This window comes from Macaca mulatta, chromosome 13 (genome assembly GCF_049350105.2).
Source record: "Macaca mulatta isolate MMU2019108-1 chromosome 13, T2T-MMU8v2.0, whole genome shotgun sequence".
Taxonomy (NCBI): Eukaryota; Metazoa; Chordata; class Mammalia; order Primates; family Cercopithecidae; genus Macaca; species Macaca mulatta.
The window spans coordinates 113,055,222-113,073,603 of NC_133418.1; the positions used below are offsets into that span (position 1 = coordinate 113,055,222).

An 18,382-nucleotide genomic window follows, 5' to 3' on the forward strand; every position below is an offset into this window, starting at 1 on the left:
ATAAAGCAATGTAGCAAAGTCTTGATTTTATATATCTCTAAGGCTTAATGTCTAGGTCTATTTGAAAACATGAAACAGAAACAGTATCATGCTACCGCCAAAGTGACTTTCGAGAGGTACTTACTTACTCCCAATCTTTACCACGAGATTGGGGTCATCGATAATAGCGGGGTTGTCCACAAACTGTTGATACGACACAGCTTGCTCCAGGAATGCATCTGTGACAGCAATTGTAGAGGATCAGGGAAAAAGAAAAAGACAGATCAGCTCAAAATTAGGCCTACCTTTCATTCGCTCACTCACAAGTGTTTTCTGAGAGTTTGTGCATTCCAATTGTGCAGACAATCCTATAAAATGTATTTGTAAAGGCCGTGCCATTTTATCTGGAGGGCGGTGTCTGCGCAGCAATGCAGGGAGGCCAGGGCAAGTCTGAGGATGCTGGGGGATGTGTACCTTAGTTGGGGCACATACGTTCACACAGGGAGTAGGGGTGAAAACAGCATGCACGTGCATCTGCACAGGTAGAGTCATAGCTACACACGGCACAGAGGCCAGGCTCCCTTGGCTGAAGTCATGATTATTGGGCTGACCCTGGGCAAGCGGTTCACCTCCCAGCCCCCAGCTCCCTCCTCTAGCATGGGGATAATAACCACATCTGCTTCCTAGGGTGGTCATGGGGACTGATAAGGTCGTGAACAGGAAGCACAGGGCCCTTTCGAAAATGGGGCCACCTCCACCACAATCGGAAGCAGGAATGGCACTGTTCTCACCGCGCTGGGGCAGCCGCACCCGGATCAGAGCAGAGGAGAAGGTGGCAGGGTCAGGAGGGCCAGACCTCGGCCCTGGACGCTCTCAGTTCTTTGACCGGCTCTGGCAGCTGGGCTGTACCTTGAGCCTTGACCGTGGTTCTGACCATCTCCCTGGCCCGGAGCCACACCTGCTCCTTCCCTGGGAGCTTCTATTTACCCTGAACCAAACCGAAACCCAGCAGACATCAGACACTAAGAATCTCCTCTGTCCAGGAAAAGAGTCCCTGGGTCATGATGCCAGCCCGATTGGCCTCGACATGTACCCTCAGAGCCCTCATCAGGACCTCCAGGGACTCTCCTTACAATCTGGCCTCACCTGTAAGGACTGGACACTTGCAGATCCTGCCCCATGAGATAACACTCAGATAACAGCGCCCGGCCTCGTCAGTGCTGCCACCCCATGCCCCCAGCTCATGTGTATCACGGAGGGAACACCTAGGGGACTCAATGGGACACTGGTCTCCTCACGCCAGTGTCCAGAGTGTGCTCACCCCCCATGACCTCAGAAACACAGTGGGGCTGGGCATTAATGCGTGGCCCTGGGAAAACTGAGTGAACAAACAGAGCTGGCGGGACCCAGCACACAATCTTGTTTCCGCTCTCAAAGGAATGGCTGGCAAAGGCGTGAGAACAAAAAGGCCTCAATCTTTGTGGAAGAAGAAATTCCCAAAGCCTTGAAGGGACCAGGGCGGAGGCAGGAGTCTCAGATGGCAGCCCTGGGTGGAAGGGGAGATGCGGGTGGCTCCTGAGACGTAGAGGGAAGAAGTATACAGCCTGGGCCCCTTCCCTGCTAGAAATACCACGAGGGGATGGAAAAGAGGAAGTAGTGGGGGAGGGGGCGGGAGGAGTGCAGGGTGACTGTGTCTAGTTCCCGCGCCCATCAGCTGATAACTGCTGACTGCGCCCTGCTGTGGGGCTTGGGCACACCCTGCCATGGAATGTCAGGAGGCCCTGGCAGGGCATTGCTATGAATGTGGCAGTGCTATGAATGAATCACCTAAGCCCACCCTATTAACGCCCTTTGAATCCAGCTGGGAAAAGTTCCCAGCCCTCCTCTGACCAACTCAGACCTCCCTGCTCCAAGGTGCCGGCACACGTCTCTCCCGCTGCCAACGCCCTCTAATTTAATTAGACTGACACCCCCCTCTAGCCTGCAGGCTTCTGGAGGCCGTCCCTGCAGTGCTCGCCTGGGACACAGGGGACACATAGTGATGGCCTGAGCCATGTGTGACCCACAGAACTCTGAGGCCGGCTAACTGCAAGCTAGAAACATCGGGGTTACGAGTTCGGTGCTATCATTTGTGCTCTCATTAACCGCAACCAAGGGAAAAGCCGCCTTGACACGCACTCCTTGGAGAAGCCTAAGCCTCTGGGCCTTCTGACCGGCGGCCACCAGAAGGCGCCCGCGCGAGGCCCGCGGTACCTTTCGTGATCTCCCGGTGGTCGCTGAGGCCCCCGCAGAGGGAGATGGCGATGGAAGGGAGGTCCCTTAGCCCGTCCGAGGTGCTCTCCACGCCACTGTCCACGCCTGAGCTGCCCACAGACTGCGGGGACTGGTTGGCCGACCGGGCTCCGTTGTCGCTGGCATGTTTTGCGAGTCCGGGAGGGTCTCCGCTGGAAGGAGGAAAAGCGGCAGAGACCGGCTGAGGACTGTCCCAGTCCAGGGTCCCACATCGCCATCCAGTGATGCTCTGGCGCGCGGCCACCCTCAGAGCTGCAGACGGCTGCATCTCAGCACAGATGTTTATTAAAGCACCACGACAAGGAACGAGGCATTTAAATGCCTTAGCTTAGGGGACAAAACCATTATTTCTCAGCCAGCTGCATCTCCCTGTATCCCCCTAAAATACACTGAAGAAGTAAGCTGTCCTCCCTGTTCCCTGCCCTTCCCCTCCAGGCGCCAGCCCTGCCCTAGATCGCAGGCGGACTGGGGGTGGGTCCCCAGGATCACGGGAGACCCTCCTGGGAGAAGAAAGGGCTGCACAACTGTCACTTATTGGGCTGTGGACCATGACCACTGTGCACAACATGACCTCAGGCTTCAGAGGGAGGGCAGTCTGGTGCCTGCGCCCCTGTCCCGAGGTGGGGACGCTGCCCAGTGCCCACACCCTATGTCCATAGAGAGAGCAGGCGCATTTCACAAGGCAATGGGAGCCTCCTGCTGCCTCTCTTTTTTTTTTTTTTTTTTGAGATGGAGTCTCACTCTGTGGCCCAGGCTGGCATGTAGTGGCATGATCTCGGCTCACTGCAACCTCTGCCTCCTGGGTTCAAGCAATCCTCCTGCCTCAGCCTCCCAAGTAGCTGGGATTACAGGTGCCTGCCAGAAAACCCAGCCAATTTTTGTATTTTCAATAGAGACGAGGATTCACCATGTTGGCCAGGGTGGTCTCAAACTCCTGACCTCAAGTGATCCACCCACCTCAGCCTCCCAAAGTGCTGAGATTACAGGCGTGAGCCACCGCGCCTGGCTGGCTTGCACACTTTCTAATCAAACATAAGGGAAAACTGGGCTCACACAGAATGATATTCAGATTATCGAAAATGATGTGAGGAATTAAGAGGAATTTTACTTTTTGGGGAAATACAGGGCCGCCACTTCAGGATCCATGTCTGTGAGGTCATCCAGGTAGACGCCGTCAGCACCAAGATGTCGGCTTCGTTTATCTAAAAAGGGCGAATGGCTCAAGTTAGAAAACCACTCTTCTAGAAATGACCTCATGGCCTTGTATCTATAGAAACAGCATTTAAACACTATGTGCAGATGTGCTCCCAGGTACTCAAACTTCCTAAGAACCACAGTAGTTCCAAATGTGTTCTGTTTTGTCTGGTAAAACTGAATGGCAAGAGTTTTTTAGACAAATACTTTGAGGTTTGGGAACAGCACCGTTGAGGGTGAGAAGCTGGTTTTGATGGACTTCTTCCATGATGATGCTGGAGAAAGAGTGGATTGAGGTCACTCTTGTAGGTACCGAGGCCCCTCACTGGAGGCCACAGCCTGCGCTTTTCCCACTGGAAAATGGTGGGCAGTACAACATGACTGTAGACCACCAAGGTCCACAAACCAGGGCTGTCATCCACCATCGTGTGGCCTGGATCAAGTTAGTTAACTTTGCTGAGCCTCATTCCTCCCCTGTAAAGTGCCTGAAGTATACTGAGCACTCAATGCATTGAGGCTGTTACCATTTTCATTACACTTATTATGAAATGATAAAAGCTTTCATTAGGCACTTCCCCATCAATACCCCGAGGCAAAGCATCCGACCCTGTGCATTGTCAGACACTGGGCATGATGACTTCAAATGTCCTCTTTACTTCTGGCAGAGAATGATGTAATTGGTCCATACAATTCTAGAACACCACACGAAGCTGCTGGGTGGATGGAGATCAGGCCTGGCATCGTTGATACTGACACACAGCCAGGAGTGCGTTAAAGCAACGCAGAGTGCCACTGTGTGCCAACCACTATGCCAAGTGCCAAGGAGAGAAAGGTAAGTTAGATAGAAAAGACTCTTGATCTCAGACTATGGGGGAGTTGGGCAAAAATAAATCAATAAAATAATGATCATTTGAAATCACGATAAATGGTATGCAGAAATTACAGTGGGTACGGGGTTGGAAAGCAACACAGGTCAAGAAGAGAGGTGGCCAGGATTAACCTAATAATCAGCTTTATTAAAGTCACATTTATGGGTCCCATGGTGTGCTGAAAAGGACTTAACTCTCCCAGGTCTCAGCAGCCCCGGTGTGTAAAATGAGGAAGTTTGCTACATGATCCTCAAGGCCTCCTTCATGTCTGATTTCCTATGACTAAATTCTGATAATTAAAAGATTCCTCCGAAGAGCACAGACTGAACATGATCATTGTCATAGTTCAGTTTCTACCTCAGTTTCCTTGGAACTTTGGAAAGGACCTGTCATTTGTAGAGTGAGCACAAACTATGAACAGGAAGACAGCTGGGGAGCCCCAACCTTCATACCTTTTTTCCTAGAAGGAGAATCCGTCTTGTTTGCTGTCTGGACTACACTGGCAGACGGGGGTTTGAGCTCCTCGATCATGGGCAAGAGTGGTGCTGCTGCTCCTAAGGTCTCCAGGTCTTCTTCATTCACAAACTGCATTTCTGTCTGAGGCTTGTTCTGGTCCAAAAGCGCTCCCCCGACCAGAGTTGGCGATTGGTCACTAAAAGTGTCTGAAGATTCGCTGTGAATGGCCTGAAAGTGACTTTTATCACAAATTTTTCTAGTGCTCAATGGGCTGGACTCTTTCATCTTGTGTGGAGAAGAAGACTAGAGCAAAGAGGAGAGAGGGACAGAGAGAGAAAGAGAAAGTCAGCACAGAGGCAACCAGGAAAACTGGACAGAGAACAAGAAGTAATCAAAAGTAGGCAAGGACTTTTAAGCCTCAGGAATCACCTGGTGATTTCTATACCTGCCAAAAAGTCCGGAAACCAAGAATATTAGGTCCAAAGCAAATGAACTTTCCTGTAAAACATCAACTGCCAAAGAGAAGTGAGATTAGCAATGCCAACAGGCAGGGGCACCCTAAATGCTCACTGTTAGATGACAAGTCTATTCACACATACTGGGATTCTCTGTGGCCATGAGAATAAATGAATTACAGCTACACCAACAACATGAATGAATCTTGCAAAACTAATCTCTGCTGTTAAGATCAAGTTTACCCTTGCAGGGAGCAGAGGGGTCAGTCTGAGCAGTGACCGCAAAGAGTGGGGGTCTCCACGCTGCTGGTCATGCTCTGCTTCTCGGTCTGAGTGCACGTTGCACAGATCTGTTCCTGCTGTGAAAATGTATTGAGCTATACATTTACAATCTGTATTTTTCTGTATTATATTTCAATGAAGTTTACTCCCAAAACATGAGTGAGTAAGTCAAGATTTGGTGATGGTTGGTTCACATAAGTGAGAAATGAGCATTTCTGATTCTACCGCAAGAGGGATTTCCAGTTACAGAAAAGATTTATTCAAACAAAACCCAAAATGCAATTCATGGGCTAAAAAGAGGGGAGAAAGTATTCACTTCTCTATCTGATCAAACAGCTTCAATGGAAAATGAAAACAATGCTAACAGAAAATCTGCGGTTACAACTATTTTGCCCGAAGAAGTGATGGATTTGCACTTCCATGCTGTTTCTCCAGCAACTAATGACATCAACTTGCAAAGAGAGTTGGCTGGGTCAGCAGCATAGCTTGGACAGGGAAATCAGCATTTTCTGTGAAATCTAAATATAACCTAGAAAGGAAATGGATCCACAACTTTGGCCTCAACAGACTACTCTCCAAAAAGCTGCCCATCTTGACTCTTTATAAGGAATGTTTTCAATAGTCATTCACTCACTCACTGACTCACTCACTCACTCATTCATTCATATCACCAACACTTATTGGGGATGCAAGAGGCGATAGCATCTTCTAAGGACCTTACAATATTTTTTAAAGCTTGTGATAGAATAACATAATTCAAGATGTTTATAATACATTAGCATACCAAGTAAAATTTCTTGAAAGAAAAGACTGTGTTCATTTCATGTTTTTAGAAACATATTTGCTGAACCAATTATGTACCTACATGTAAACCCACTGCATTTCCAAGATAGGGAAACTGGGGCTCAGCGTGCATGTGGCACAGCCAAGGAGAAAGAATGCAAATATTCAGAGGGCCTACAAGTGCCAGATACTTCACATACCTACATTAGCTCTTCTAACCTCCCAACAATTCTGTCATTTTCTCACAATTTTACAGATGAAGACACTGAGGTTCAGGGAAGTCTACTCATTTGCCCAAGGTCACCTTTCTAGCAAGTGGTGGAGTGAGGGCTCAAACCCAGAATAACTTGCTGCCTCCCAGGCCCTCATTCTCTCTGCTACACTCAGCTACTTCTCTATGTATTTTGGAGATATCCATACGGTCAAATTCAGGGTCCCACCAACAATGAGGGCCCAGAAATACTTACTTGATGAATCAAAACCTTAAGGTTTTCTGACTTTGTTTATCTATCAGGCTGAAATCTTTCATTTCTGTTCTATTAGCCTTTCCCTCTCCCAGGGCTCTCCCAGGTGTCTCTCTCTGTGAGGGACACAGGAACATGTGGATTCCAGTTCTCACAACTCAGCTTCTCTTTCAATGGGCCAAGAGTCCACATCGCTCTCCCTGTGGCTTTGCTCCAGTCATCACTGACCTAGCAGAATTAAGAGCTGGAAGCTACTTTTGTTTACAGTTTCAAGACAGCAAGATTGTGTGTAAGTTGTATTTCTTTAATTTAATTTGCATTTAGCTGTGATAGAAAATGTGGATCCTGGCTAGGCACGGCAGCTCACGCCTATAATCCCAGCACTTTGGGAAGCCAAGGCGGGTGGGTCACTTGAGGTCAGCATTTCAAGACCAACCTGGCCAACATGGTGAAACCCCGTCTCTACTAAAAATACAAAAATCAGTGAGGCGTGGTGGCACGCGCCTGTAATCCCAGCTACTCTGGAGGCTGAGGGAGGAGAATCGCTTGAACCCGGGAGGCAGAGGTTGCAGTGAGCCAAGATAGAGTCATTGTCCTCCAGCCTGGGTGACAGAGTGAGACTCTGTTTCAAAAAAAAAAAGTAAATCCTAAGAGGAATCCCATAGGTTTAAAATCTACAAAAGCAATGAGACCTCTATAATGTTGGTAATGTGGAAGAAAGTAATTCCAACATTCAAGGCTAATCCTTAATATATTTTGGTTTACCTCTGGCTCCTGGTAGCTGTGTTTCTTGGCTACGCTATGATACTAATTCCATGTCATTTAAGCTAAGTTAGAAATCTTCGGTCCGGGGCAGAATTGAAGAGACGCTCACCTTAGCAGCCTGCGGCAGCTCTCCCCACAGCCAGAGCATTTCTAGGTTCTTCTGCCCCGTCCTGTCCGTGGACTTGCTGACCAATTCTGAATCACTTTTAGGTGTTGAAGGTCGGGAACCGGAAGGACTTAAGAAAACACAAAGCGAAAATTAAGGTGGGAAAAGAAACTTTTGTAAATGTTTTGGGCCCAGCTCCATGGCTCAAATAGTCCGGAAAATGCACCCCCAGCTGTCGTTCGCCCGGAGCAGAGCCTCATGACAAATCCCTCCTCCGGCCACCAGGGGGCAGTGCAGCGCGTCCTGTGGAAGGCGCTCCCCGTGGGTCGGTCGCCCGCCCCACCCTGCCGCCTGCTGCACCGCGGAGAAAAGTATGTTTTACAAAAGAAAGAGATGGAAAGAGAAAGGGAAAAATAGTCTGTTCTTACCTCAGAAAGACCACTCTTCCCCACCCCACTCTGCACTCGCATCTCCTGCATTTGGCTTCCAAACCAAGTTCCTCTGCTGTCAGAGGGCTGCAAAAGGGTCTTGGTTGGCTCGGGCAGGCACTCTAATTAGAGTCTATATTTTAAATATTTATAATCTGCACTGGCTTCGGAAACAGGGAATTATATCATATGCCAGTTTTACCAAAGATGCTGGATGCCACAAATAAACTCGATAATGTTGGGCAGGAGCCTCCAAGTTGAAATTTTCTAAGATCTTATGTCTTCCAGGAATATTTGACAAGGGACTCACCAACTGGCTGAGGCTCACTCAGTAACCACCTCCATGTTTCCTGAATTTTTACTCTGAAGACCCAAATGAGGTCTTACTTCTGCCCAGCCAAAGTAACCATCCAAAATTCACTAACTTATCCACAAGATCCTCACCGTATTCTAAACAACTTAGAGAAATATTATTTACAGCAGCAACTCTTGTAATTATTTATTGCCGCATAATAACATGGTTAATTATTGCTTATTTTCCCGCATCATTTCCTCTAGAGGAAGACCGCAGAGTTTTCAGACAAAGCAGGAAATAAAGCTTTGCAGTTTCCCTTGCCATCTTCTTTCCCAGACCTTATCTATTCTTCGGACTGATGCTCCTGGTCTCATTGATCTTTGAGTTAGAGTTCAACTCCAATTGAATACAACTTTCCTGTCAATACAAGGTGAGTTCATGATGATCCATAACTTGTATCCAACAAACAGGGACCCTATGGGCTAAACTGATCCTGAATCTCTTTGCTCAAGCTGCAGAGAGTAGCTAGACCAAGCGCCCCCTCTCTCATCTCACACGGAGAGGCAGAGGGTGGTCCCTGCTCCCTTGGTGTCCCTGACTCCCAGCCCTTCTAACGACATGCTGCCACGAGGTAGCCTGTGCGCTCTCTTTCTCCTGCCTGGGGAGAGGAGGCTCCTGACATCACACTAGGAGAGCTTCTGCAACGGGACACCCTGCTCCCGACAGACACACATTTCTGCCCTTTAGGGAGCAGTCCTACGAGAAGGCACGTGGGGTCCCCACACATCCATGTGGGAAAACCTCCCGGCCTTTCAACCTCCTTGCTCCTCCAGTTCTACAACTGGACTTCTCCAAAGAGACAACGCTTTTTTGGCACTGAAGCATCTACAGTCACATGTTCAGTATCACTGCAATGGGAAAAGCGCAGGCTGTGGCCTCCAGCGAGGGGCCTTGGTACCTACAAGTTTGACCTGAATCCACTCTTTCTCCAGCATCATCATGGAGGAAGTCCACTGAAACCGGCTTCTCATCCTCAATGGTGCTGTGCCCAAACCTCAAAGTATTTGTCTAAAAAGCTCTTGCCACTGTTTTACCATACAAAATAGAACATATTTGGCTGTAAGTTCTTTGGAGCAATAAATTATCTCACTGCCACTAAATGAAATAAAGTCCTTTAGACAAAGCTTGCTCTGAGCAGGGGTCGGCAAACATTTTCTGTAAAGAGCCCAGTGGCAGATACGCGGGCTTTATGGGTTTTATGACGTCTGTCGCAACTACTCGCTGCAGTGGTGGTGTGAAAGCAGCCACAGCCAGTATGTAAACCAACTGCCTATGCCCAGGAAAGCTTGATGGAGGCAGATGGTAGACCAGATTTGATCCATGGGCCGTGGTTTACCAACCTCTGCTCTAGAAGAACAAAAATGTGGAACACGGTTCTCCTGCAGCGATTTCCAACTCCAGAGTTCCTAACATTCTGGTCCCTTCATAAAAGCCGCAAGCCACGAAACAAAGCCGTAGAGAAACTCAGCGTGCCAACTCATGCATAAGGAGCCCAGCCCTACACGAAAGTCTAAGCTGCAAGTCCCTCCCCGACAGCAAACAGGCCACCACCATAAATGCTGCCCGTTCAGGCCACAGCAGCCCTTCTTCAAAGGTCCTGTGCACAAACACAGATGCGCTTTCTGCCGACCATCACCGAGGGAATTCAGACCAACCGAAGAGGACCCAGGAACGGGGCCCACTGCCAAGTGGGATTTACCAGAAAGATGACTCCAAAGTGCTCTGTCATCAAATATTATTATTTTAAGATCAAGGGGTTGTTCAAAAAAGTAAGCTTACAAGGTCGAGACTGATGTTCATAAATAAGGTATTTATTAGCCTTATCAAAGTTTTCAGTATTTTTGCCAGTCCCAATAAGGCTAATTAGTTATAACTGTTTACGACTTTGTCTTCCTCATTTTAAACAGACTTTTCTTCTGCAAATGTAGCCTCTGAATGAAGTACATCCTGAGGTCTGGTTCTTTAATCAAAAAGAAAAAAAGGTTTTCCCATGTACAGATTAATCGTAGCTTCCTTTGCTAAGGGCTTATAAAGTAAACCATGTAAGTCCATAAAGTAGGTAGGTCAAAACTGAGGGAATGAAGGCAGAAATCTGAGATGACTGCATCGAATGAACACACCACCCTGTGATCCTCAGCCTGAGACCCAGCCCATTCTCCAAGATTCTGTTCTAGAAATGCTGTGGAAAGTGTCTGACTCCATTATTCAGACAGCCCAATAAACTGCTTAAATGGTTATAATAAATTCAAGTGGTATTCCCAAAATATCTTGTAAACTTATTTGTCAAACAACCCTAGACAGAAAACAGAAGATCATATTCCCAAACTATATTTCATTATTCTCATTTTCAAAGCACTCCACAGAATTAGGTAAAATTATTTGCTTAACCATCATTTCCAGAGAGTCAAATTTAGGAATTAAAAAAAAAAAATCTGATCATCTACAAATGCTTGTAATGAAAGGAAGAGAGTAATCTATAGACATATTGTTTCATAAGTAATTTGGTTAGTGAAATCGATTTGTAGGAGTTAGATCAAAATTTTCACTTCATATAATCTACACGTATTTTCTTCATAAGTAATTTGGTTAATGGTAAAATACACTTACAATAAGAGTTAGATCAAATTTTTCATTATTGAATACATCCCAATGGGGAAAGTAACTCCTCTACCTTTCCGGAGGATGGAACAGGGAAGACTGTGGAGGGCAAGAACTAGACAGACCTCCCTCGGCCGCATCTGCAAGATGAGGGGCAGTCCTTTTGCAATCTACCAGGCTACTGGATACCACCACGTGATACACATTAAAAGAAAGACAAAATCAGAGGTCAATGACATCAAGTAAGATTATATAAAGTATATTATATAAAGATTATATATAAGATTATATCAAGTATTTGACTACTCTCAACAATGACATTTTTAAGAAAATAAAGCAACTCAGGCATCTGATAACGGCAGAGCACTGGATATTGAAATTGCTAAGAAACCAGGGTGAATTTTCTGAGACACAAAAACAGGAAACTGCCAAATGACCTATTTCACTTTCTGTTTCACCCACGTGTAGGAGTGATCGTCTCTGGTCACACTTTGGTGCTGAATCAAACTACAAAATCCAAAAATCTGATCGTGTGTGCTGTCAACTGTCTCTTTACAGAAAATACCTAATTCCAAGTGTGGAAATGTAACTATTTATCCTAATTTGTCATTCCATTTGGTGACGGTCCAAGCTACATAACCTGACTCAGTCATTGTGCTGCATTCGTGAGGCAAAACGTTACAGATGTTTGGAGCATTAAACATGCTCAGAGTTGCGTTTAAAGTGTTTCTTTTAAATCCTTAAAATTAACCTACAGTGCTTGAACAGAGTTTTCAATCCATTATTGGGTTCTAAATATTCTACGTTATTTTCCTCCTACACCACTATTTTTCCCTCCACTATTTTATCTCCACACACCTAGAGAAAGAATGAGAATCTAGAAAGGTCTTATATCTGCACTGTCCGTTATAATAAACCACCAGCTACAGGTGGCTCCTGAGCACTTGAAATGTGGCTGGTCCAAATTGGGATGTTCTGCACATGTCAAATACAGAATGGAGTTTAAAGACTTGGTATGAAAACAGAAATGTGATGTATCTCATTAATAATTCTTTAAAATTGATTGCTTGTTGAAATGATATTTTGGAAATATTGTGGTCAAATAAAATATAGCTTTAAAATTAATTTCATCTTTTTTTAACTTTTTAAAAATAGGGCTACTGGAAATCTTAAAATTACATGTGGAGCTAGTTATTATGTTTCTATTGAACAGGGCTAGGCTCTGACGCAGGCCGACCTCCATGCAGGGACTTTGTCACAGGCCTCAGCTTCAGCCTGCTGGACTAGCCTTCGACATCAGTATTAGCTGGAAACCAGACATGGGACGTATCTATTTTCTCTCCAGCCTCCATGTCAGCACACACTGGCGACTGCTGCTTGCTAATGCACAAGGTTACCCTGATCAAACTGGAACCGGGGTAGCGTTTTGATAAGACTGGCTTTAGGCAGGAACCCAGAGTTTCTAAGAGCTCGCACACTTCTACTTCAGATTCCAGAAGTGAATCTAAAGCATGAGGTGTACGAATAATCCAAGGATGTCACTGGCATTTAGACCAGCGTTTCTCGGTCTCTTTTTCATTATCACCACACCCCCGAGCATTCGAATTTGAGTTCGAGATTTGAATCCACCCACCACGAGATTTGAATGCTATGGCCCCTTAGAGACCACAAACCATTATAATGTCTACGATTTTGTTGCCACCCAAGAATGAATTTTCATCCCAGTGGGGGTTATATTATTTCCTGTGTGAGAACACAGGATTTAAAGCTACCCTCTTCCCCCAGTCCTTTGAAAACTAGCTGGGGGGTTCACTATTCCCACAGGCTTCACTGATGTAAACATCTCTGGGGTCATCGGGATGGTATTTGCACAGTGAGCAGCTCTAGTTCTCCAAGTTCTCCTCTAGGGCAACTTGTGAGTTCATTCAGGGAAATAAATATTCTTGAATTCGGCAGAATGGATTAAGTGTGGGGGAGGCATCATTCTAATAGCTCTGAATGACCTCAGCGGCTCCTGAAGCAATGCCTGTGTTTTTGAATTTTACTTAGGGCTAAGTATCAAGAAAGGCTCTGCCACTGTGTTTTCTCCTATTAACAATTAGCATGATGTAATTTACACATTTTTCCTTTCAAGTTCACCTCCAGGGAGCTACAGCCATATCTGCAGACGGAGTCTGACCCCAGATATAAGTGTATGATCTGAACATGTTCTGTTTTTAATCCTCATCTGTACCTCCTACTCTGCACTGTGGTTTTCCTGATCCTAATTATTTTCACTTTTCATTTCTATTTCATTCTTTTCTTAGAATTGTTCCCCTGGGCCAGGGGAACAGCTTACCTGGGAGTGGGCGACCACTCTCTATCTGAATTAGGGTATGAGGCTGACTGAGGGTAAATCACGGTCGGGGAGAGGTTTTCCTTAGGAATATCATCTTGGAATGGAGACATATCATTAGGAAGAGTTCTGGAGGAAAAAAAAAAGAAGACTAAAGTCAAAGAATTCTTAATGATAGATTCACAATCAAGTTCCAATTTTTTCTTGATTAGCTCTAAGTGCTTTGTAATTAACATAATCTCTTTAAACACCCAGACCTGTTCCAGGCAGTGGAAGGGGAAAAAGTGATACCGGCATCCATAAATGTGTCTACGTGCTAATGCTTTGGCTGAATTCTAAATGTAAAATGATTTTGTTTCGGCATTTGGACTCAGACACGCGTGTGGTGATCACGCTGCTGGCTCCTCCCATCATGCCACCTTCTGTTACCCTACACAGTCACATTCCAAAAGCCTGGGAAGTAGAGCGGCCCCAAACCGGCCGGAGGGTGGTATAAAACCCCTGCCAGGTACAGGCAGAGCTGCCGAATAACTCAGTGACCACACGCTGATCATGTTTCGTCTAGCAGAAGAAATAAATGGCATCAACCAAACATGCCTTATGGTTACAGAATAACTGCAAACGACCTAGTTTCAGGTATAAGCACACTCACTACTAAATACAGTTCACAATTTCAGTCATGCAGAGGCCATTGTCTGTATGCTGATGTTACCTGGAACACCTACCACTACAGTTTGGACTTAACCGTCATGCAGAGAAGGCAATTATAAGAAGCCTAATGACCCTGGTTCTGAGCCTGTCACAGGTGAGAGGCTGTAGTTGGGAAAAGCAATATTCGTTGCCAGTTGACATTTATTTTCCACCAAAAAAAAGAGATATATTCTATTCCAAATAATGACGCAGGAAGATACTCCTGATGTTCCTTATCCTTTCTTTATGTTAACAAAATTATCAAAAATTACACTGAATTACATAAAAATCTGAAACATCAAATATCCTTTCAAAATGAATTTTATCTTTTAAAACTGGCATTTTTCACCAAAACAGTAATACATACAAACAGAATTTCACTACACTGTTAAAAGCAAAGAAAAGGGAAACAAAATTTCCATTAAACTTTGGACCTAAGTCAACATTAAAAAGGAAAAAGTTTGCTTATAGAGAAAACAGCATTTTCTTCATTCACTTTTAAGCCTGAAATCAGCGCTTGCCTATAAATCAGCCCAACTGTGCACGGCTGGTGCTCAAATAAGAATAAATAGGTTCCAAGAAAATAGGTTTGGTCATGAACTATTAATTTGCTCAGTTCCTGTTTCTTGACTCCATCCCAGGCTGCTAAAGTGATCAGCCAAGGAGGTTTAGCATCACCAACTGTCTCTTGGCTACAGCACAGCAAATCTTTATACCACTCTAAGATTGGGTCCACATGATTCCAAAATTCAGCCTAAAATAGGGGTCCCCAACCCCTGGGGTCCGTGTCCCTGTCAGAACCTGGGCCACACAGCAGCAGGTGAGTGGCAGGCAAGCTGGCAAAGCTTCATCTGTGTTTACAGTCGCTCCCCATCCCTCACATGACCGCCTAAGCTCCTCCTCCTGCCAGATTAGTGGCAGCATTAGATTCTCATAGGAGCGGGAACTCTGTTGTGAAGTGCACATGTGAGAGATCTGGGCACGCACTCCTTATGAGAATCTAATGCCTGATGATCTGTCACCCATCACCCCCAGATGGGACTGTCTAGTTGCAGGAAAACAAGCTCAGGGCTCCCACTGATTCTACACGATGGTGAGTTGTATGATTATTTCATTATATATTACAATGTAATAGTAATGGAAAAAAAGAGCACTACAAATGTAATATGCTTGAATCATCCTAATACCATCCACCCCCAGTCCATGGAAACATTGTCTTCCACAAAACTGGTCCCTAGTGCCAAAAAGGTTGGGGACCACTGGTCTAAAACACATAAAAGAATAAGGAATTATGGGGGGGAAGTTTATAAAAATAATCTTGAACGGGTAACTGTGATTCTGGTGCAGCCCCTCCACCCCGGACGGTTATTACCTGCTGCTCTCCAGCAGCTCCATGGCCTCATCCGAGCTCATCTCAATGGGGAACATGTCCTCATCCTCAGATGTGTTCACGCTGTCATCTCTCTTCAGGCTGTCCAGCTGGGACTTTCTCCTCCTTTTCCTTCTCTTCTTTACTACAGAGCTGCTTGACGGCGTCTCGCTGGGAGCGATCACTTGGGCTGGCGTGCCGGCATCCAGGCCTCTTATCCTGTCCACAGAGCCTCTTTTCAGCTGACATTCCATTCTTGAAGCTCCTTCTGACAGGATGGGGGAGGTGGCCAGGTGCATGGGGATGACTTCCTGAGAAAAGAACACATTTTCTAAAAAAAGCCTCGTTAATTCGGGTGAAAGGAGCAGGGCCTTGCCAGAGGCCTCCAGGATTCATTTCAGAGGCCAAGTACCTCCGGGGGAGGTCCACAGCAGACAGCCCAGCTAGAGGCCACAGCCACGGTGACCAGGAGATGTGGCTGCCCAGTCTGGTAGACGATCAGAAAGCCAACAATGTGCTGAACGCCACTTTGTACTCAATCCTGCATTTCTGTAATTTTAACAATGGGAGGTAATTCTCAGTGATCTCAAGCCTCCAAAATTCAACTTTGGCTGAAATATCCAGAGCACAGAGAAAAAAAATGAGCTTTGACTCACCATATTATGCTGAGAATTGGATGCACTCTGGCACTTCTGTGTAGATGTGGGTGTGCGTGAGTGAGTGTGAGAGAGAGAAAGAGAGATAATGTGTATTGTGTATTTTTTATATGCACTGAGTTAAGATAATAATGATCTAAAACCCAAAAACACATAAAACAACCGACAGCCCCACCCAAGAATCTGCCTGCACCAGGGCCCAGGGAGGGCCCTGAACATCAAGGAAGCAGATGCTGATCCTCTCTATAAAGACAAAAGGAAAAAGCACAACCTGTCCATTTAGTAGTTGTTTGTAAAGATTCAGCAGTTTTTATAAAACCCTAGTAATCATTTTATTAATGAATGCCTCGTTTTGTATGAGAAATTTGTTGACAATAAGAATATACAGAAAACAGAGGGAATAAATTAAAATGTGCTGCTGATCATTCAAGCAGGTTTGGAGAGCATCAGACATGCTGAAATATAACATCTACACCTGAGACATGCAGCTGTGAGAGGTCATCTCACCTGGCTGCTGGACTAGACCAACTAGAGAAGCAGCACAAATTCTCAGGTCAAGAGCAGAGAAGGGCTCTTGCTGTCTGCGGGCTGGAAGGGAATGGGCAGCCAGGCAGACCCCCGCAGGCACATGCAACACCAAGCAGTGCTGAAGGACACAGGCTCCCCAGCTTCCAGCAGCATCCCGGGGGCCCTAAGAGGCATCTGTATGTTGCTGAACATACTCTGGCCTCCAAGGCCCCACCCCCCCACCACAGGCACCCTGTCAGACCAGCAAGACCAGCAAGCAGGCCCCATATAGGTCCCGCTGCATGCTGGCCCAAAATGCTTCCTCAGCTCCGGCAGCCAAGAATCTAAAGCCAGGTACAAATAGAAATTAAAAATGCAGGTGTCCACATGCAGTGGAAAGAGTTTCTGTCAAAGGCCATTAGGAACCAATTAGTATTTTCGGAGTCTTCCCATCTAAGAGAGGTGAAGACCAGGTGGGCAGGGATCCCCAGTATCAACAGGGTTACTCTAGAACATGGAAGGGGAGATGCTGGGTCCTCCCCAGGCACCACCCTTCTGGGTGGGCAGGATGGAGGCAGTGCCTGGGACTGTTCTGTCCCGAAGCTGCAATTACAGACACTTGCTTTAAAACCTGGAGCTATAAAGAGCCATTCCTTTTTAATCATGGCTGCCTTCCTGGAAAGGAACTAGTTCAAGCTGATTTCATTCAGGAACCCCTACATCAGACCCCTTTAAGGTGCTTCATCTGTGAACAAAAGAGTTAAAGACGTGGTTTGTCTTAGTAGAAAACATAACCATAAATCATGACCTTGGATTTGGCAAAGGACTCTTACAAGTTATATGACACCAAAATCATGCACAACAAAAGAAAAAACAGCACACATTAAAAAGGTAAACACAAACTTTAAAAAGAAAGAAATTAGACTTCATTAAAACTAAAAACTTTCATGCTGCAAAGGACACCATCAAGAAAGTGAAAAGAGAACCCACGCAATGGAAGAAAATATTTACAAATCATATACCCGATAAGGGACTTGTACCTAGAATATATAATGAAGGCATACATGGCAGTAGTAAAAAAGAAAAAACACACACACACACACACAAACTAGCAAAGGATCTGAATAGACATTTCTCCAAAGATTCAGAAATGGCCAATAAGTGCATAAAAAGATGTCAGACACCACTAGTTATTAGGAAAATGCAAATCATAACCATAAAGAGATACCACTTCACATCCACTAGAATGATTAGAATCACAAAATCAGAAAAGTGTTGGCAAAGATGTAGACACATCAGAACTCTTTGTGTGCTGTTGGTGGGAATATAAAATGGAACAGCTGCTTTGTAACACAGTCTGGCAGTTCCTCAGATGTTAAATGTAAAGTTACCACATGGCCCAGCAATCCCATTCCTAGGTATATAACCAAGAAAAACCAAATGCATGTGTCCACACAAAAACTTGTATACAAATGTCCACAGCTGCATTGTTTACAATGGCTAAAAGGTGGAAACAATTCAAGTTGTTTGTAATGATGAATGCAACAGATGAATGGACATGGTCTATGGATACAATGGAATACTATTCAGCCATAAAAAGGAATAAAATATTGATACATACTAAAACCTGGATGAACCTTGAAACATTAATCAAAAAAAATAGGCACAAAAGATGGGATACTATAATTCCATTTAAAAGTTCAGAATAAGGAAATCTATAAGAGATAGAAAGACTAGTGGTAACTTAGGGCTCAGGGGTTGGGGGTAGAGTATAGGGGAGGCGATATCTAAAAGGTATG

General features: G+C 45.4%; 1 protein-coding gene across 19 annotated transcripts in view; it reads right to left on the bottom strand.

Annotated features, from left to right (window-relative positions):
* The window catches only part of LPIN1 (lipin 1), a 143,265-nt gene that overhangs the window by 40,342 nt on the left and 84,541 nt on the right, over positions 1 to 18,382 (bottom strand). For 7 of the 19 annotated variants that reach the window (XM_015111731.3, XM_077960112.1, XM_077960113.1 and 4 more), the window contains 8 exons: positions 15,424 to 15,731; positions 13,365 to 13,490; positions 11,100 to 11,207; positions 7,649 to 7,775; positions 4,787 to 5,093; positions 3,380 to 3,473; positions 2,233 to 2,423; positions 125 to 218 (listed from right to left, as the gene is read on the bottom strand). In XM_015111731.3, the coding sequence (XP_014967217.3) occupies positions 125 to 218; positions 2,233 to 2,423; positions 3,380 to 3,473; positions 4,787 to 5,093; positions 7,649 to 7,775; positions 11,100 to 11,207; positions 13,365 to 13,490; positions 15,424 to 15,731 (1,355 nt within the window). The remainder of the gene's footprint in view (positions 1 to 124; positions 219 to 2,232; positions 2,424 to 3,379; positions 3,474 to 4,786; positions 5,094 to 7,648; positions 7,776 to 11,099; positions 11,208 to 13,364; positions 13,491 to 15,423; positions 15,732 to 18,382) is intronic. The other 12 variants (XM_015111738.3, XM_077960123.1, XM_077960124.1 and 9 more) reach the window with 2 other exon arrangements.